The sequence below is a fragment of the Epinephelus moara genome, chromosome 19 (genome assembly GCF_006386435.1).
Source record: "Epinephelus moara isolate mb chromosome 19, YSFRI_EMoa_1.0, whole genome shotgun sequence".
Lineage (NCBI taxonomy): Eukaryota > Metazoa > Chordata > Actinopteri > Perciformes > Serranidae > Epinephelus > Epinephelus moara.
This window is the reverse complement of record NC_065524.1, coordinates 19,195,996-19,217,603: the sequence shown is the minus strand read 5'-3', so window position 1 is coordinate 19,217,603 and position 21,608 is coordinate 19,195,996. Positions and strand designations below refer to the sequence as shown.

General features: G+C 41.3%; 1 protein-coding gene across 2 annotated transcripts; it reads right to left on the bottom strand.

Annotated features, from left to right (window-relative positions):
* Positions 1-1,877: 1,877 nt before the first annotated feature.
* On the bottom strand, positions 1,878-20,343 carry zmp:0000000760 (collagen alpha-1(IX) chain). 2 transcript variants are annotated; one of them, XM_050071826.1, is made up of 27 exons: positions 19,827-20,338; positions 19,202-19,313; positions 18,108-18,231; positions 16,243-16,636; positions 16,079-16,156; positions 15,901-15,996; positions 15,768-15,821; positions 11,714-11,767; positions 11,571-11,624; positions 11,435-11,488; positions 11,232-11,285; positions 11,096-11,149; positions 10,961-11,014; positions 10,527-10,580; positions 10,339-10,383; positions 10,199-10,252; positions 10,064-10,117; positions 9,917-9,970; positions 9,717-9,788; positions 9,596-9,631; positions 9,212-9,256; positions 9,080-9,112; positions 6,168-6,314; positions 5,544-5,720; positions 4,786-4,876; positions 3,211-3,288; positions 1,882-2,915 (listed from the first exon to the last, which is right to left on the bottom strand). In XM_050071826.1, exons 2-27 carry the CDS (start codon positions 19,278-19,280, stop codon positions 2,713-2,715), a joined length of 2,292 nt encoding a protein of 763 aa, XP_049927783.1. In that variant the 5' UTR covers positions 19,281-19,313; positions 19,827-20,338; the 3' UTR covers positions 1,882-2,712. The 2 variants fall into 2 exon arrangements, with proteins under 2 accessions (XP_049927784.1, XP_049927783.1); XM_050071827.1 differs by lacking the exon at positions 5,544-5,720 and having other exon boundaries at positions 1,878-2,915; positions 19,827-20,343.
* Positions 20,344-21,608: the final 1,265 nt, after the last annotated feature.

The window sequence follows — 21,608 nt, the reverse complement described above, 5'->3', positions numbered from 1 at the left end:
CGATGGGCTTCTCAAGGGAAACACATGTGCGCCAGGAAAGACACTGAGAAGAGCCACACGCAGAGTTCCCTGTGAGTTTCCCCCTTTAGAAGTGTTTCTCCACTAGATTGGAGCAGTGGAAAACACTCAATCATCATTTTTCTCCTTTCTCCTCAGCATGCATTGATCACAAAGCGGGGAAATGCCCCGGACAGGGCGGTGGTCCACTGCACAGTTAATACAGATAGACAGATGCGGCACCTCAAGCAATTTAGAGTCTCTATTCCACTTGACCAGCAGGTTTTTCAGCTGGAAAGTTGACACAGGCCAGGAATCAAACCAGCTCTGTGTTGCTGTGTGCAACAGCGCTACAACAGTATCTGCCGAGCCACCATATGGGAAACATTGCTGTTTGTGTCATTGTTTGTTCTCATCGCTACAACAACGTCTAAAAAAAGACTGAGTGCAGGTTGTAGGTCATTAAGTTTTTTGTTGACAGCTGAACTCATGTGTAATCCCAGCAGTCCGATGAAACATAATTAAGATTTGCAAGCAGTTGGAGTGTAACCAGAAAGCATTACATATGGAATTTACAAACCTTCCACTCAGGGAAATGCAGAGTAATTCTAAGGTTGTCAAACATAAAGAGTTATAAAGACATTCCCTGATATTACTATAGCACACAGTTGAACCCCAGATCTTAAAATTCAGGAATGTGGGGCCAATAGTGGGTGTTATTAAAAAAATGACAGTGTAAAGCTTGTGTCAGCCTTTCATATTGTTTGAGAACATGCACATTAGAGGTTTTTTCACTCCAACAAGTCCTCCAACTTACACAACCACATAAGCCATTTTTCCTAGCCTCTAATACGACTCACAGAAGTATTTCCTAAAGTTGTGCCCCCACTGGTATCATGCTTAAATGACTGAGCAGCTTGTTTATGACCCTTGAAGTCACAGTTTTAAACACGTGTTGTGAAATTGTTGAAGTTGTCGCAGTTGCACCAAAACTACGTGGCTAGGTTTAGAAAAAAGATCATGATTTGGGTTAAAAGCAGTTGAAATAACTTAACACTGAATTTTGGTTTCATACGGGACACAAACAGCAGTCTCCTGTTTGAAAGTCCTGTGTTCTTTAAGCCACCCATTAACCCCTAATTCCTTCCTATGCAGACTTTCTCACTCTTTGTACTACATCATCCTCCTTCTTCTTCTTTCCTGTCATAATGACTACAGCTACAGCTTGCTGCCTAGCAAGAAAGGTAAACATGGGTTGCAATAAGCTGCTTGTGCAAACAACATACAGTATGTGGTTGTATTTTGGAGGAGTACAGTCTCCTGATCATTTTTTTCTGATCAAAAATGCAAAATAACTTTCTGGCTATTTTATCGTACTGAATGGATTACATTCTGAAGTCATTTTGGGGTCTTTGTGCAGTCAGAGAAATGCATTTGGCATTTTACAGTGATTCTAATGGTAATGGTTGTAAGTGGAATAAAGTGTTTTTTGGCAAATATGCATCACATGATACTGCAAAACAGAATGTGACTGCTAAACTAAAATCCTCTCCCAACCCAGAGGCCGGATTCATTGCTGTTCCTTAACACAACAATATCACCACCGTATGACATCCAAATTATGATGAATTTGCACTCAAAAGATGCAAATACTTTTAAAATTGTTGTTATATGACCAGAGAAAACAGGGAAAAAGGTCTGTGGCATTCGCTTGGTCTCAAGAGGTAGAAAATCTTCAACTACAGAATGCACTGCGCCACACTGGACCAATAAACATTCTCTCTGGTGGGTAACATATTTGGAGCTTGCCCATTTTGACCAGGAAACAATATGACGCCTGGCTTGTAACAAACAATCTCAAATTACAGTTCGGTAAGGAAAATATGTTTTTTTCCATCATTTTAGGAGAGAAATAGCCAGTGTTGTAAAAGAATCTTGTTTGATCGGCTCTGCTAAGTTTTACAGTTTGATCTCATTATTTTAAGCCTCAGTTTTGACAATACAGGAAACAGAATGAAACCCACTTTCTGTTTGCAAATTCTTGTTTTACAGCCAAACAGTGCACTAAAATATGCTTCTGAAGACATTTATATATAAAATAAACAGCAATATAACAGAATCTCGGCTTGTGTTTGATCAGTGTTGCCTAGTTTTACAGTTTGAACTGAGTTTGGTCTAAATTCAAGAGAGGGGCGGGTCTCTCTCTTGATCTGCTTCTATACTCTGTATCCCAGTGGCAGGCATTCAAATATGAGGAAGTACAATGTTTAGTTCTAGCAACAGCCCTAGAGCCAGTGAAAATGCGTCACCTGGCGGATTTGAAACAGATTTGAAACAAACTGTACAGAAAACATAACCTCCTTGGGGGAGCTAATCAGGCTTTTACACAATGGTCTAAAAAACATCAGTATAAATTTTGGATTTTTATTATAAAGAACAGATGTTTGAAGACAACTCAGACTTGTGAAATCTGTTTAAATAAAACTTTCAAATGAAGACAGTTGTTTTTTACAAATATGTTTTGTTACCCTTCAAATCACAGAGGTGCTGTCTTTGTCTTCCCAGAAGTTCAGTTCAGGTTCCAATTGGGTTGCATATTTACATGAAAATTTCAATTTATTTGAACAAACACATATTAACAAAGACAATCTACCGTGTTTTCCTCCTTTAAGCTCAATATTCAATTCACCGTCCACACAGCCTCCTTTTTTCCCTCTATGGGCGATTCCTCAACCTCCGCGGTGCGGGCTGAGGAGTCCCACTGGTGGAGTTCAGCTGAGCACACCCAGAGGTGACACAAACACCTGGAGGTCCTCTGAGACCTGCGTGGCCCCTGAGTCCAGGCCTGCCCACGTGTCCCCTCTCACCCTGCTTCCCTGGCTGACCATGAAAGGCTCGGCCGGGACGTCCACGTTGACCTGCGATTAAGACAAAAATGTTGTTTAGTCTTCAGGCCTCTCAGTCTGCTCAGTTAGCTGACTAAGACTACTTCACAGATTCCAAGAACAGAGCATTTACAGAGACAAATAGTTTCTTTTTTGGCAAATAATACACTCCTCTTACAGTAACACATCTCCTCTCCCCTTTCCTTGGATATGAGGCACGGACTCAGCTGAATATAGTTTGGAAAATGACACCCAGATGTGGACGTCTATTAGTGCCTAATTTTAGCCAAGTCATCAAACAATATTAAGTATTCCAAGATTAATTTACCCTTTGGTCCCTGGTCTCCAAAGTAGCCAGGTAGGCCGTAACCTTTTGGTCCTTTATCACCTTGCTCTCCTCGGTCACCTGCCAGCCAGACACAGACACACACATTGGTCTCAACAGCAGACAGACCGAAATGCCATTCCCACAGGAGTGAGCTCCACTCAAGAACAGGCTGTACATGTTGATTAAAGACCATATGTGTTACTGAGATCATTGTTAAATAAACGTTTAAAACACCTTGTAAATATTCTTCGATTTCATTGGCCTGGCACGGGAATGTGGCATGAGTGTGACATCATGGTCGGGCCTCTGACCATAAATTAGAGAATGTACACGTTCGTCTACGAGTTTCACAGTAGTTTGATTCGGCAGTTTTCTTACAGTGCGGTTCATGATGAAAGGTAGTTGAGTGTGTTCTTTCCAGTGGTGGAAAGAAGAAGAACATTTTGTCTGAACGTGCAACTTTAAAAGGGCCTTGAAGCGAGTGAGTCTGACTTGACGAGCCCTCTGCTCCATCACATCACAGGAGAAATATTGTAATTTTACTCCACAAAATTTATTTTTAATGCTGGACCTTTACTCAGAATAGAGCATTGATTGTGCTGCTACCTAGGCTCACTCAGTCTATCTATCTATCTATCTATCTATCTATCTATCTATCTATCTATCTATCTATCCTACAGGGCATTACCATCCAACTCTGCAGTCCCTTTCAGCACTACTGGGCATTTTAGCACCTTTTAAAGGGACAGTTCACCTCAAAAATCATTGAATATTGAATCTAATGGAACTATATGACAGATCTGCGCTTCTTTTTGCATTGCAATATGGTTGGTGGGTATGGTTGGGTAGAGAGAAAATAGTTCCTAAGTGAACTGCTCACAACAAGGTCTGTGGTATAACTTGAGTAACTGGGTCATGATTTCTGGAAAGAGACATTGCTGTTGAGTTTTTCGCATGAATTTTTTTGGCACTTTGAGCACCACAAGCTGAGTGCCATCTAGTTCCATTATATTAGAGAGAAGGCAGACATCTCTACGGCAGATATCTCCAACACTCGGCAACTCACACCAAAACAATCTAGACTGATAAATAGCACTACAGGTAAGAGGAAAAATATGTATTTTTGATATGGGGGTGAACTGTCCCTTTAATTCACTGTTTTAGTTCACTGTCACCACTCTCAGGATGCATCTGTTTTTTGTGTACTCTACCTGCTAACAGAAGGTAGCAACTAGCTGGTGAACATAGCAGAGCATTTCAGCAAAAACAGTACAAGTGAATTTGGGTCCTAATTCATCAGGTATCCAGAAAAACAACTTAAAATGAATAGTAATGTCAATGCATGTCTGCTGGATGTGTAAATAAGCAACTGTGTGCTCAGCTATGTTACTGATTTGGTTGCAGCTTGTTATTTTGCCCCTAAGAGGCCTAGAAAAATCAATTAATGCAGGTTTCAGCAAGAGATTTCATTTCTTTTTTACCAGGACTGGTGCATCCCAAAACAAGCACTGGTGAATTATAGTTTTGGTGTTCATCACATGCATAAATATAATCTGTCAGGTTTGTTTTTCACACCTGTTTCTCCTTTTCGGCCCAGTTCCCCGGCTTCTCCATAGAATCCCGGCAGGCCAGCTTCTCCATCAACACCATCATTACCAGGGTCACCCTGACAACATCATCAATAGGAAAACACATCGTTAATCTTTTGTGTGTTTTATGTATAAACCTTGCAGTGTGTTTTCTTCTCAGGTGTTCGTTTCAAGTCATGAATTAAGGTTCCAAGATTTATTTGAAGATTATGTAAGACTTTGTTGGGAAAACATTGTACAGTACTGGTACATCACTGTTCTTGGTTTGGCATTAAACGCCACAACATGAAGCTTACCGGCCATAATCTAATAGAGTGGAATATTTTTATATAGTCATGGCTTCAAGAGCATTTATCAACCAGAGAGCCATTGTGATTAAAGAAGTTGTGGAACATGTATCAGTTCTGTATAATAATGTGGAAAAGGCTTTCCAATCCAACGACAGCCTTGATACTCTCCAAAAACCATTCAACACAGACCAAGTGTCTAGTCTGTGACTCCTTATTTGTCCGCATGGAGACGTGGAAAATCGTAATGTTTTCATTCCAAGCTTTTCTGCCAAATACTTCAGCTCTCTTAGTCCAGTCCAGACCCTCACAATGTGTTTGCATTTTACTCAGCCAGGGAGACAAAGGCGAACAATGTATGGAGACTGTACAGTGCTCCGGCAGTGTGTCTGATGTAAAGGTCAACAGGAGGCGAGGTGACACTGTGAACAATTAACACCCAAACTGTAAAACTCACAGGAGGTCCGGGGGGTCCTTTCTGTCCGGGAGGACCAGGGGCACCCATGGGCACGTCCCCGTATAGAGGACAAACTGCAGCACATGTCCTCTTCACTGAGTTGGCAAAGGTGGACATCTGCTCCAGGACCACTTTCTGACAAACCTCGATCACATGTTGGGCAGGGAGGGTTGGGCCCTGCGTAACAAATCATTACCACATCCATCACTGGAAGGGACCCAAGTGTGGGACATGTAATGAGGAATATTACAGGACGGGGCATGCTGAAGCAATGGCTGCCTCTCAGAGGAAATGCAATGAAGAAATGAAGCCAACAATATTTCCTTAGGCTCATTATGGATTTATAGCCACACTAAATGAAACCCTTGCTGTGAGTCACTTATAACTACGGGCTAATGTGAAACTCTTTAAATGTGTTCTTGACACCAGAGCTGTTAGCAAACACTGTGTGTGTGCCAGTGTAACTGCTGGTGCAAGTGATTACTCTGCTGTTTCTGTGCCATCATTCACAGATAAATGAAGTGTCAATTATAGTAGAGACTGGAGAGCAGCACTACTATGCTGCAACTGTGTAATGTGTGTTCTATCAGCCAGAAAAAAGCCAGAGGCTTGTATTTTACTTACCGGTGGCCCCGGGGGCCCCTGAAAGCCATCTGGTCCTCCTTCACCTCGGATCCCCTTGACTCCGACAGGGCCTGCACGTCCAGGTGGGCCTACGGGGCCACGCTTCCCCCGTCCTCCCTGAGGACCCTGCGCACCCCTGTCTCCAACCTACAGAGCAGGTTAACAACATCAGCAGGACAGAGCCAGTGTGTCCATCAGAGGACAATGAGAAATGAGTTCAGCATGGACACAAACTTTAATTGAAAGCAGAAACGGCTTAAAATGCTTATTATGTCATGTGAATAGTAAAACATAGTAGCTGACAGTCACAGTTAGGCAAAGTAGCAAGTTATACACTCTCAAAGGCAAATATTAGTAGACATGCAAAATGGAAGTACTTTTAAAAAATGTGAAAAGAAAAAGAATGAAAAATACAAAACTTGCAGTGGAAGAAAAGGTAAATGTTCACGTAAAACAAATCATATCTGGCAGAGAACATTTGGGAAATGTGCAATATTCATTTTGGTACAATTGTGGGTGTTACCGCTTTTATCACATCTACAGATGCTTCAAATATGTTTGGAATGTTATTTCACTATTCAGTTTGCAAAACCCAGTGACATCTATTTTTTAAGGAAACCTAGACGTTTTAATGTGAGACAGAGCTGTGCTTTTTGGGGTCAAATGCTTTTTTTGATTTTCACACTCATGCACCATGTATTATATTATCCAAGAGTTACATTGTAACTGGTGTTTACTCATATATCTAATATTAATTCCACTCCCTAGTAATAATAATACATCATATTACCCACCCCAACCCCCATCCTCCCACTCATGGCAACCGATATGTCCCCCCCTGCCCCCACCCATGGATCAGCACAAGAAAAGGAATAAAAGCACAGAAAAGAGATTCAGAATTAAACTTTCTGAGTCTTTATCTTCTTTCAGATTTATAGTCATGGCTGTAAATTGTGAGATAAAGGCAATAGCATATCAGTCTGTGATTCTGAGTGACTGTCTCTTTAACACCGTCACTCACCATGAGTGTAAAATAACCACAAAACAAAGCAAACATAAATAAAAGCAAACAGTTGTTGGCCAGTTCATTATCTTTACTCACAGGTAATTTGTAATCATTCAACATGAGTTAGTGTCTCTGCCCAGGAAGAGATAGTCTTGCTAGGCTCCATATTAATTACCTCAATGTAAGTATTAATCCACTTTGAGATTGTAAGCACATGTGGTGGTTTCCAGAGGAGAACAAATCTATGCTGATGCTGTTTTACAAGACCTTCATCTAGATCATACTGACCTTTCGTATATAGTGTTGGGAGGGTCTGTGCAAAACAAGTACAAATTGGACGGGGATGTTAGAGTGGGAGGAAAGATAACTGGGGAACCAAATGTGTAGTATTATACCCCTTTTCCATCAAAATTAGTATGTGTATGTGTGTTTTTTAAACAAGAGTAAACCCACTGAATATTGGCAAATGACTCCTTTCCCATTGGCAGCAGATCAGCGCTGCGTATTTAGCTCCACAGCAGATGAGTATGCCTTTCTGTGTGGGTTTTTTGTTAATATTCTATTTTTTGGTGTGTCACGTTCAATGACACAGACAGGCTGAAGAACAGATAAACAGCAGCGAGGAGCATGGAGGCCTATGACAACTTGACGGTGCTTTCTTTTTTTATACTTAGTCTCTCTTTTAATCTCAGTGCAGACTAATTTGGAACGATGTTTGAGCCTTGGTTAGGCGGAGGTGAAGGGTATTTTGTGGTGGCTTATCATTGCATCTTGCAGGTAAAGTGGTTCAAATTAGTGCTTTCACCTGGGTGTTTTGTTTCCATCAATGCCAATCGGAGCCAAAGACGATAAATACCCGTGACTATGCAGAGTTATTTGACCCGGTAGTGAATGCCAATTAAAGCCTTTCCCATTGCATTAAAAAGCCAGATGTTAGCGGGTTTTTTGTGCAGTGGGAAAGGAGCTTTACTCACATGACAGACTAGTACACCATGAATCTAGCTCACAAGATCATAGCAGAGTCACTGCACACTCTGTGGTCTGAATATGCACTCCTACCTTCAGGGTGTAAGTACAACATGTCCAAGATAAGGACTAAAAGAAGCATCACATTATTTGTCCCACAAAGCATTTTGCCGCTTACCAAGCTCACATGGTCTGGAATTGGAATCTTGATGTCCTTTTTTAATTTCCCTACTGATTTTATCGCATTTTGGGGGGTTTTTGTGCTTATGTTGGTAATATGTTTTATTGATTTTCTGTTATGCTCAGTTGTGCAGGGCAAATTCCCCTTAAGGCAATACCGGTTTCATTTCTTCATTTATTAGTTCATTCAGACTGAGAATGTGATGACTGTAGCATAAAATGTTGATAGTCTGGTATGACTGCTCTATTTAGTGACCCAAATCATAACAGCCAGGTTACAAATTATCTTTAAAAGGTCCAGTGTGTAGGATTTAGGAGCGTCTATAGAAACAGTACGTAATATTCCTAACTACGTCAGTAAAGAAAAAAAAAAAAAGTGTTTTTGTTACCTTAGAATGAGCCTTTTATATCTACATACGGAGCAGGTCCTCTGTTAGAGAGTGCGCCATGGTTTGTACAGTGGCCCATATGGAAAAACCACTGACTCAGGGTCATCTGCATTTGCACGTTAGCCACTGTAGCTCTCCTACATGCTTGGCACATGGGAGAATTTTCAGTTCTGTTACCTCACTGCTAGATGCCACTTAATCATACACAATGGACCTTTAAATCAGAGGATTGCACTTATTAAATTCAATCAGAACCATATCGATTTGCTGAGGAAAGTAAACAGGGTGTACCAAGACTTTTGAGTGCTGGTATGTGTTGGAAACATTATTGTATTTATCAGTAAAGCTCTAACAACTGAATCACAGCTCACCTTTCCTTTGGGGCCCTTAACTCCTTTTTCCCCCTTTAAAAAACAAGAGAAACATTTATGTTAATGTAAGGGATCGCCACATAAAAAAGCAGCTGTAATGATGAGCAGAGGATAAAATATTTAAGGCAGTACCTGTCCACCTTTAACTCCTTGAATTCCCTGGATTCCTGTGTCACCCTGCATAAGGCAGATGAAAAATAAACAGTATTTAGAAGCTTGCAAATATCAGAATTCCACAGGTGCCCTGATGCATGAACAGATTGATGATTCATTCACTGATAAATTAGAGCTTCTATCAAATCCACACAGCAATGCTGAAAGTAATTTCAGGGCCTCAGGTTGGACATTATACAGCTTTTGACAGTATGGGATTTTTTTTCTACCAGAAAACATCTACAGATCCTGAGCATTCAGCTCATGAATCACTAAATATTTCTTGAATAGCTAATTGTGGCATTAAATGGTATTTTGCCGTCATCTTTTATTTCTAATGGGTAATGGATGAGGATGTATTACCTTGGACCCTGGTTTTCCAGGCACACCCACGTGTCCCTGTGAAGAGATGACATGGTTTAATGGCCTGAGGAAAATGAACTAGTGTTTGGAGGAGTTCAGAAAATTCATCTGGAGTGCTTACAGTAGGTCCCGGTGGGCCGATAAATCCAGGTCTTCCTGGCTTCCCTGCAGAACCCTTGTAACCTCTTGGGCCCTCGAGAATAAAACATTTATTAAACCGACCTAAGGGACGGCTTTATTCTTTGTCGTTTTCCTTTAAGATGGCAAACTACTTTACATAGAAAATGTATTATGTGCGTGTCCTCTGAAAAAGTGACTTACAGTTTGGCCTTGGGGACCCATTTCTCCCGCTGGCCCAAGTTGGCCTTTCTCTCCCTGTAAAAGCCCCAAACCACAACAAATGAATCTGCCAAAAACAACTCAATTGTGCATATATTTACAAAGAAACACACAAGATCAGGGGGTTACCTTTGTTCCACTTCTCCCGAGTCTTCCACTGAGACCCTGTGGTCCTTGATAAGCCTGTGAGGAATAGACGACACTCATAATAACACAACTGCACTGGTTCTTCATTAAGATATTATCATCAGCAGAATATAATACCTCTATTCCTGGATCACCGTCTCTGCCAGGCAAGCCCGGATCTCCAATAATGCCCTAGGAAAACGATATCATTATTATAAGACAGACACATGATTTTGGGGAGTGTAAGTGAGCACTCAGGTGTGTCAGCAGTTAATCACCTTCGGTCCGATGGTGCCAGCTCTGCCCACAGGTCCTTGGATCCCCTAGTTTTCACAAGTACAGACAAAAAAGTTCAAAATCATTTCAAAATAAAGCAGCTTTAAATATTTGTGATGTCTGTGTAAATTAAAACAAACAAAAGAGACACATCATTTTCATGTTACTGTGATGAATGTGTGATACATACAGGCGTCCCCTTCTCTCCAGGAGTTCCCGTCTCTCCAGGATCTCCCACAATACCCTGTCAGATCATCATTGGAAGCAACATAAGTTATACATTATATCCCAGGATTGCAGCAACATGCTGACGCAGGGAGCCTTCCTTCGTATACAATAGAGTAGGTTATCGTTGCAGTTGGGGCTTCTCTTTCAGTGACTCACCAGCTTATGTTGATACAGTTCAGGCCCTCAGATCGCAGCCAAAATCCAGCCACATGAACTAATGTTGTTTATGGAGACGGCACATATGCCAAAAACATAGCTCTATTCCACTGTTTTACCACATTAAAAATGATTCACTGGCCTCCACGCTCACATGAGGGGATTTCAAAGGTATAGCGGACAAAGAATTAAGAGCGTCTCATCATGGATTATGGAAAAGGGAATCCCACAACGACCCACCTGCTTTCCTCTGGGCCCAGCACGCCCTGCTACACCAGAGGTTCCTTTTTCTCCCTTAAAAATAAAAGCACGATGGAGTTAAATCATAATATACAGATTTAAAATAAGATGGAGAAAGGAAGGGAACATGAATACCTTAACTCCTTGAAATCCGGGAATCCCTTCATATCCTATTTCGCCTTTAGTACCCTTCAAGGAGGCCAAAATGTTAGTAATACAATAATTACATTGCAAAAAAGGGTTTATTACAGTGTCTGAAAGGTTAACTTACAATTTCGCCTAGTTTCCCAGTCTCTCCAATATCTCCAGGTGGTCCACGAACTCCCTTTAACAACATCCACATTAAGGGTTATCTATAAAGTCTTACAACTTTAAGAGCAAACTGCACAGAAATCCAATGAAAAGTCTGCAACTTCATTAGCTGGCTGCCGAATTAAAGTCAAATTAAAGCCTGAACCCGGCGTAAGAGTTTACCTTGAAGCCCGCTGCCCCCTTTAATCCTTTCAGCCCCTTAGGACCTCTGTCTCCCTGTTAACACAACATGTCAATAATCCAGATTTGCATCATTTCAGGGGTAAAGAAAATGATTAATCTGAGTGTGATAAATTACCACTTGGCCCCAGAGTCCTCTCATTCCTTTCTCGCCTTTGATTCCCTCTTCACCCTGAGGACACGCGTGAGGTTTCATTAATGCGTTTTGAGAACGAGCCAAACTTAAGTGTAACCCTGATGGGAGCGTGTAGTAGATCTTACCTTTGGGCCTGTCTCACCAATGTTGCCATATGCTCCTGTGTTTCCTCGGATTCCCTACAAGACAAGTTTGAGTCAATCACAAGCAAGACTGCAGCTATTTGTTTGTAAACCAACCAGCCTGAGAAACAGAGCGTAAAATGTAAACGGTAGCGACTGTTTCCACAGAGAAAGTCGACACTAACGACTTCTGGGAGATTAAACTTTGGATGCATCACATGGAGAAACTGTTTCGACATGACAGCATTGGCTCCTTGGTTGAACACTGAGATATTAGATGATGGCTTTTCTGCAGTGTTCATGATAAGACAGACAGGGAATAAAGACATGAGAGAAGCCCTGTCACGCTTGAAGGGTAAATGTAGAACTCAGGCCAGGAGAGATTATCTTAGGTAAGCATAAAGACTGGAAGCAGGAGGAAACAGTTGTCCAATGGTAGCAAAATCAGCTGCTCTAAAGTTCACTAAAACTATAAAACCATGAAATGTTACAGTTTTTAATATAAAACAAACAAATCAGATACTACATGTTAATCTGTCAATTTTGGAGCCACTAGAGACCAAAGTAAGTGCCTGAATCTAACAGCATTTTAAGTCTATACTGATGTGTAGCCATGCCAACTTGCTAGTTTTGCTGGGGTTGTAAGGGTAGAGTGGAGTAAAAACACACTACAATGCCAGGCGATATTGAGAAGTTTTTCTGAATAATATTGAGAAAATTAAATATTGCAGTATCTTTGAACTAATACCTCAATATCAATATTGCAGTGATATTGCAGGGTTGACTATTGGAGCTTTCACAAAACAATTACACAGTGAGATTTTTGGTAAATAATCATCAGTAATGTGGATATAATGACTAAGTGGGTGAAGGCAAATATCAGGACAGCTAGAACAGTCTGATAAGTTTACAAAATTACATTATTTTACTGTAAAGTAGCCTTTCAGGAAAAGACAACACTTACGATATTACTATTTCCAAATTCTAAGACGATAGTGTCGTATCACCATTTCAGTACAATATCAATATATTGCCCAGCCCTATTGAAGGGACATGTCGATTTAGAACTGCCTCTATATCAGGCGATGGCATTAGTCCCACGCATGGCACTGACTGGCTAATTGTTAGTCCCCCAGTAGTGCTCATTGAATCAAACCACTGTTTCATGCCGTGATGCCAGATGAATAGGTCGACTTGGTGGAGTGGACAGATTCCAAGGTCTGGATCAAGCGGTAACTTCCTGCGTTGAAAAGTGAAGCTAATGCAGAAATGCCAAAAACTGCAGTTCCTATAACGGCCACTTGAGGCTGGCTCCAGAAGCCAGTCAATACTCACTGACACCCATGTTAAAATGACGATCTTAACAGCTGAAATAAACATGTTAACAGCCTGGTACAAAAAACAGTCTTGGTCTCTACATGACAATTGTACTAGGGGAGAAATTGTATATAGCACCTGTTTACTTTTTAATAAAGGCTTAGAGTTGCCTATAATTAAGTCAGATCCAGCCCTCTCTTCTCCACAGCTCTACCCTCTTGTCTGAATATGGTCACTTCTGGCTCCAAAAATCCAAGATGGCAACGACCAAAATACAGAAGTTGAGGGTTTAAAATGAGGGTCCACAAACATATGGGTGATGTCACAAGCTACGTCGATCACTTTACAGTACATGGTCTGGACCCAGGCAACTAGGCTAGATATTTTTTCCACTCTTCATGCTAAGCTAATGCTAACAATCTCCTGGCTGTTAGCCAGCACAAATATGGTAGTGTTACCAACAGTCTCATCAAACTCTCTGCAAGAAAACGATCAGACTATCCCTTTGACGTAAGCTCTACAAATAATGTCAAAGTGAGGAAAGTTAGGTTTAAAGTGTGAACATGGTATAAGTTTTGGGCACACTCACATTAGCGGAAAATATATACAAGCATGTTCAGCCGGATTTAGGAAACATTAGTCATAAAGACAACAAAATGGAGCCGTATTGTTTGCACAGATGCTGACTTCCTCAGTAGTAGAAGGAAAAGTGTTTTCCACTTGGCTGTATTTTACTGAGTCAACAAACAAGTTCCAGGATGCCTTTGTGTTGTCAGTTTATGTGACCATCTCACCTAACTTTACGCAGAGTCAGCTGGGCGAAGGTTAACCTCAGAGATGGCCGACAGTGCGGCGAGAGGCACGACCGTGAATTTTACGACGTTTCTTAGGCGGTATAGCTCCGAGAAGCACAAGACCACCCACCACCTGAGATGGACAGTTCATATATCTGTGCCAGGAAATGCCCTCCACTGATGCCAGCAGGGGAGGAGATAAACATGTTGGGGCTCCGTGATTCACAAGCTGGCAGGAGGTCAAAACTCTAACGAGTTACACAAGACAGATGTTTATTCCCAGATGAGCTACAGCTGCAACGCAGGACATGAATATGTAGCACTTAGAGCTCTGGAAATGTGCTTTGAATGTACGTGGGTCTGGAGGCGTACATGTGTTTGCTCAGGCAGCATGGGGGATTTCCTTGAGTGCAAAGGGCATGTTAAATGCCAAACGATCATGTATAAAAAAAATAATCCTCCATCTTTAAACACATGTTCTCCGGACTGTTTTTAAAAGAGTCTCAGATCTGCTTCGACGTAACACCGACTGCTAAGCATGAAAGAGATTAACAAGTCATAAATTTAAAGTGGAAATAATCACGTCTGCAGCTCCCTGAAGGATACAAATGTGAGTGTTCATTCATTGATGCGTGTGTAACTGGCTCCTGCAGCACAATACTTTGTTCATTATCATTTTCTCAAACCTCTTCTCTCTCTCTCTCACTATTTGGTCTTCCCGTGGGGAATTAATCAGCCTTGTCCACAAAAATAAAAGTGTTTTAAGAGACAGGTTTCACACAACAGTTATGCACACTAATGCCACTCATTACCAGTCACTTGGAGGGTATTGCTCAACGGCCTGGTTTTCCTGTGTGTGTGGGATTCATTACATTTGGCTCAGTGTCTCCCAAATGGAAAAGCAAAACCATTAGAGATCCTGTGATCTCTTGCCAGTTTGAGTTAAATCCTATATTCTAAACAGGGCCTGTGTTTTGAGAAGCAAATGGCTATTTCAGAACGATGAAAACAAATTTATTGTCACATCCGTATTGGTTCGTGTTTGTCTTGGCTTCCTCTTAGATCTTTTGCAAAGCAGACACGAGTTTTCAAAACTATGAAAGGAGCCTCTATGTTTACTATCGCTAAGCACTTCTGCTTCCAGATCTGTTTCCATCCTGTCGTGTCTCAGTTGTACTCCTGTTGCCATTTTCCACAGCTTCACTGCTGTCTCACGAATAAAAGTTTTACAATGTCACTCACCCACGCTTCAGTTTAACTCTTTAATGTACAGCAAGCAACCCAATCTGCAGAAAAAGATGTTAGCATTGTATATTTCTGCGAACCATGGATACGTCACATTTGCTCATTATGATGTAGTGGATACCTAAAACTTTGGGTTAAAGTGTGGTTAGATTTAGGCACAAAAAACACTTGGTTTTGGTTAGGAAAAGATCATGTTTGGGCTTGAAATACCAAGTATTGGGAGCACAATCCTAGCAGGAAAAGCAGGGATGTCTTGGTAAAAAACAGTCGCTTTTCATGGCACTATCCTTGTCTGTGGATCACCACAGAACATCCACATTTGGGGACTTAAAAGCCGCTTCTAAAACAGTAACAGGTCACTAAATCACAATGGATTTTGTTTTTTGTTGGCCTTAAACAGTTGTCTGCAGCTCAGCAGGCTTCTCACCTGGGTGACACGCCATCCGCTATCCCCTCCACCTCCAGATGACAGAGCGAGCTCATATATAATGTAACTTTAGAAGCATTTGAAACAAGCAAATGTAACGTATCAGTGATTCGCAGGGATGTAGAATGCCAGCATTTTCTTCTGGCGACTGTGCTGCAATGAGAGGAAGTGGAGGCTGCTAACACTAAGAATACACCAAGTAAACACCATTCATCCAGTGTTTCACAAGGTTGAATATTTGCATGACCGAGAGACATATTGTATATTTATTTACCCAGTTTCCTTGTCTTCCTTGGTCTCCGGCTTTTCCTGGAAGCCCTCTGTGACCCTGCAGAGGAATAGAAAAACATGTAAACACAGATTCAACTTGTCTTATCAGTGTTTTACTGATTTATAGGTGCATTAACCTGTGGCCCTGGAGGTCCCTGAACGCCTGGTTGTCCATGCATACATTTGCAAGACGCTCTTCCAGCTGTTAGGCCGATCTCTGCGTACCCACCACACTGCCGTGGACAGAAAGGCAAGTATTGTAATCACACACTCCATGGGAGAGAGCGAAACTATGTTAAATGGGAGGTGACTCACCACACTGGAGAGCTCGCAGCAGCCCTCTGAGTAAGCCTGCTCTGGGTCACATGACACCTCCATCTGCTGGAGGTCCACCTGGAAAAGGGACAATAAGAGACATTAAAGTTGAATCCAAAATCAAAGGAAGTTGAAATGTATGAGAATCAGAGCTGTGAACATACAGACACAGAGCGATCTCCTGCGGCCCGCTTGACGATGGAGGTGTACCCTCGGTGGATGACTGGCCTTGGCTCATCAATGGACTCCACGCTGACCTCTTCACAGTCTATCAGCAGCTTCACCTGGCTGCCCTTCACACTCAGCGCCAACTTGTGCCACTCTCCGTCAAACAACTTTTCCACACCGTGGAAGGTCCTCAGCATCTGGCTCCCATGGGGGCTGGTGTAGAAGAAGTCTAAAGAACGTGTGTCACCCTGGAAACGCAGGCCGACTTGCTCTCGTCCTTTGGGGTCACTGACCTGCCACAGGTCCCAGGATTTTCTGGCTGTGTCCTTGGTCACTTTAAATGTTGCGATGACAGAGTAGTCGGAAGGAAGTCCATCTGGATACACATCGCTTGTGGCAAAAGAGTGAGGTTTAGAGATCTGGGTATCATCAGAGACCGGCGGCTTTCCTCACAAAACATAATTAAGGGCTTTTGTAGGAACAAAAGGGTTTTATTTTATAAGAACACGAATAAGTAGAAACAGAGCTCCTTGAATTTTATGCATAAATTCCACTTTAGCGTATGACACATTTCTTTGTTACTTTGTGAAACCTTTTTTTGATCTTGTACTATTTAGCAGACAACCATTCTTTGTTTCTTTAATTTGAACAAGCACATATTTACTTAACTTAAACTCAAAAGGCAATGCTGTTTTCATTGTCAAGGTATGAGAACTCAAGGAAGAGGAGTTTACAGCCATGCTAGCAGTTCTGCGAGCCAAAGTGGTGCTTTGAGCTAAATGCTAACATGTAGACATGCTCACAATACAATGCTAATATACTGATGATGAGCAGGTGTAATATTACCATGTTTACCAACTTATATTAGCATGTTAGCATGCAAATGCAATCCATCTAATAACAGAATTAGGCAGGTAGTATGGCTAAAAACTCAATCAGTGCCCATCAGAGACCTTTTCATACCTTTTTGTCATTATTGTTATACATTTCCAATCATGTGACTAATTATAGATTAACTTTCAAGATATCAAATATGCCATTTGCATGTAGATGTGCTATTAGAACTCATGACCAACTTATTACATCTGAAAATCTTGTTTTTGCCGACCTCCAGTGCTTTCAGTGCTTTCCTTGCTGTAGTGAAGCACAAGTGTACTTCAGCAACCTGTGACATCACTGTTGGTTGGGATTACAGGTGCAAAACTGCTTTTCTGCCTGGTGTTAAGTTTCCCTTTAAAGAGTAACTTAATACCAGGATGAAAGGCAGTGTTTTGTTGTACTTTGGTTGCACCTGTAACCACACCCATCACTGATATCACACGCAGTGGCAACACCCAGGCCTGTAATTCCTTGAATGGCCACTTGAGGCTGGAACCAGAAGTGAGTCAATCCCTATCCCTATCGACCCCCATGGACCCCTGTTTGGTCTCAGAATCAAATTTATGCTGACTGTATGGGGGAGTGAAATTCACCTGATTACATTTGTAAGGGTTTAAAGTTATGCATAACTAAAGGTGAGGCCGCTATGTGTGACAGACTGTCTGCAAGGTGTCACCAGAGCCAAGTCAGCTCCACCCTCTTGTCCAAATTTGGTCACTTCTGTCTGGAAAAATCCAAAATGGCGTTTGGCAAATCGCCAAACTTGAGGCTTCAGAATGGGACTTAATGAGCCAATGAATAATGTCATGGTTGTTACGTTTATTAGTTTTGCACAGTCTATGGTACTAACACACCCTAGAGTACACTTCTATATCACTGCAACCAGGTCAGAAGCATAAACAAGATTTTCAGGCGGTGTTAAGTTACTCTTTATTCATTTTTCCAGCTTCATTAACTGGGCTCATACAGTCTACTGTCTTACCTCATGGATCTCCGTAGATGTATAGAGGGGTTGACACGGTAGGCCACCGCCTCTGGTTGAGAGCCGTCCACTCTCCTCACTCCTCTCGACTCGGGCACACGAAACTCCTCCAGCAGATCAAAACCTCACAGCACAAACACTGAGCTTAGTTTGACGTCACAGTGATTCAGCATCAAAAGGCGCTTGGACTGCTTCTAGATCTTACATCAGCGCTAATATCACTTATTTATTTCTAAATTGTTGCATTATTCATTGTCATTAATAACACCATCACTTCACAGGTACAGTGAGGTAATTTATGAAACCCATTAACACCTAGAGGCTGTTTATTTTCTGTCATTGGTGGTTTTGGCTACTGAATCCTAAACACTGGGTGCTTTGTGCTGCAGTTTGAATGAGATCAGCGTGGCTGTGGTGTTTCCTCTGAGGATAAAATGTGTGAGTGAAAGCTGGTGAAAGATTATGATTATAAATTTTATGACTCAAGTAGAAAATAAGTCAGAAAACTGCTCTAATACATATTTAAGTAAAAGTGACAGCACTGAAACCCGTTACAACTGGAATTATAGCTCAGTACTGTCTGTTTTATCTTTAAGCAGGACAACTTCAGATAGAGACTGGTTTATTTAGATAAACAGGGCGACTTGATGGCAGGGCTTCAAAGTTCATGTACCCAGATTAACCCCAGGCTGACCTCTTGACCTCTAAGTGTCCACATAGGCACTGAAAACAGGAAATACAATACAGGGTCGATTGCTGTGAGGCAAACGATGGACTGTGAACTGACAAACACTGACATCTGCTGGTCATAGTGCCACATTACAGTATCCAACCTTTAAACTATAGCACATTATAAATGTGATGTATGTGATTATGTAGGTTATTATTAAATTTATTTAACAAGGTAACACCTCACTGAGATTAAAAATCTCTTTAACCACAGTGTGTTGGCAAAGATAGCAGCAACATGTTTAACAAGTCCAACTATACAGAACCAGCGTTTTGTGTGGGTAATGATCCAGTGTTACTTTTATGCAGTGAGAATTATGCTTTTGTCATCAAATAAGACGAAAAAAAAATTTATTAAAACTTACTTGGCAGCTTTTGACATTGGGTGAGGACCAGGAAGACACAGAGTGCTGCAAACACCAGCATTTCTTTGGAGGCTGGCATTTTCAAATGTTTGAAGTCAGAGGCTATAAGTGCCTGCAGCGGAGCAATTATATGAATCAGTCGTTCAATAAATCAGATCCTCTGATATATGAGTGTACAGTAGGCTGTTAAATTGAAGTCATGCATTCAAACTTGTTCCTAACTATACATTTAAATGCAGAGATGTTAAAGATTTAGAAAGACTGAAGGAAAAAAACCTATAAAGACACAAGTGATGTTAAATTTCTTCCACCTAACTTAATGGTGTAGCAAAGCAAAACTGGTGAAATTGCCCTTTAATTTTTTTAAAATTGGCTAAATATTTTAATTTCTTTGACCTCTACAAGATTATCTTTCTACAAAACAAATATTTGTCAATGCAAATATTCCTATTTTTCACCAAATTAGAGAAAAACAATACACAAATCACTAGATAACATAACCAGCTGATCAAACCCTCATCATCCTCCTTTTGATTAGCAACCTGGCATCACATTCAACCCCAATTTATATAAAAATGTATTTAAAAAAATAAGGGAACGTGAAAGAGAGAAAGGTATTACTTACATATTCCTGAAAAAGAAAGTCCCTTGACTCCTGCAGACGGGTCTCTATCAGTCCCTGGTGTGAGGATGTATCCAACTCTAAAGTGCCATCGGCGGCCCAGTGTTTGAGCTGAACAGGAGGACCATTCAAACTACACACTCTGGGTCCCTGAGGAGCTTGACCCCTGAGCTCCACTCCACCTTTGGTCCCCAGGGGATCTGTCTCTCCTCATAGGCCAGTTACACCTAGTCCAGTAAACTGAGTCATCACATGAGGGAAATATAACATACGAGGGCTTTTATGTAGCTACAGACAGAAGATAATAATGGTATTGTCAAAGAATGAGTCTATATTTTAGCAAAGGTTTGTTCAGCGCACTTCTCAGGAAAGAGTATTTTGAGTTTTACTGTGCAGAGGTTTTACACGTCTCCGATCACAGCCACTGGTACAATTTGAAAAAAAGACCTTTGTGGGCGCTGTTAAAGAAACTTAGACTATAATTGCTTTAAAAAACAGTAACACAATTTTAGTGTATGTTCATTCAGGACTGTGTTTTACCGTCTGCAGAGTCTCACTGAGAGAAAGATGTAGTATGTCACAGCTACACACAAGATGCTCTGCAAACATTCCACCCAGAGGAGACCACACCTTCGATCTGACCCTCCACACTGCAGCTAACAACCAGGCTATAGGGACACTGTGGGAAAGACTTCTGAATAACACACATATACAGTGAAAAAAATGCTTCAGCTCATGGATACAAGAGATAAGAGCTACTGATTTAATTGTCCAATTACTGAACCGTTGCCTTTTACTTTATTAAACCTGTGTGAAGCAGCATGTCCACCTTTAATGCTCATCAAATTACTTCAGTTCAGCAGCATGAAAGACAGAGACACAGGAGACAGAGACTTAAAGAGGGGGACATGAGATGAGGAGGAAATAAAACTACAGTTTACAGCCATGCTAGCTGCTCTGTGAGGCTGCACTAAAGCTGAATGCTGATGTCAGCATGCTAATGTCTTCACAGTGACAATACTATATGTTTACTGTATACATCTTAGTCAACTTGTATGCATCACATTTGCTAATCTTGCACTAAACACAAAGTCCAGCTGAGGATATGGCGAATGTTTTAAGGGTGTTCAACCAGCAGTACTGACGAAGAACAAAATTTAGACCTGATGGTGTGATATAAAATAATCTGGGATCAGCAACCTGCACAATCCATCAAGCAGAGATATTTCACTGGATGTTAAAAGTTTTAAATCATGATGGTACTAGAGCAGAGATACTCAACTTGTTTGGCCTGGGGGCCACTTTTGCAAAATGACAGGAGGCCAGGTGTCAGTTAATAAACAAACATTAAAAATTAATATATAAATAATTAGCCAGGCCCTGGACATCTGTCAGGGGGTTCAGGGAACACTTTTTTTTAATCTAACAAGCTCTATTTTGATTATTTTTTACACACTTTTTTATGCAAGAAATTCCTAGTGTGAATCAATTTTTTTGTCATTGTGAATTAGAAAGTGGTTGACAGGCCCCCCAGCCCTGCTTTTACACTACGTCACATTTACACACTGGAGGCCAAGGCTACCATACAAGGAGCCGCCTGCTCAGCTGGAACATTCACATGCACTCACACACTGGTGGCACAGCCATCAGGAGCAATCAAGGGTTCAGTATTTTGCCCAGGAATTGAACCACTGATCTTCCACCACTCTACCACCTGATCCAGAGCCGCTACATTACTATTAGGATTCACCCTTAAGGGACCGTGATCATATTTAGCAATTTTCA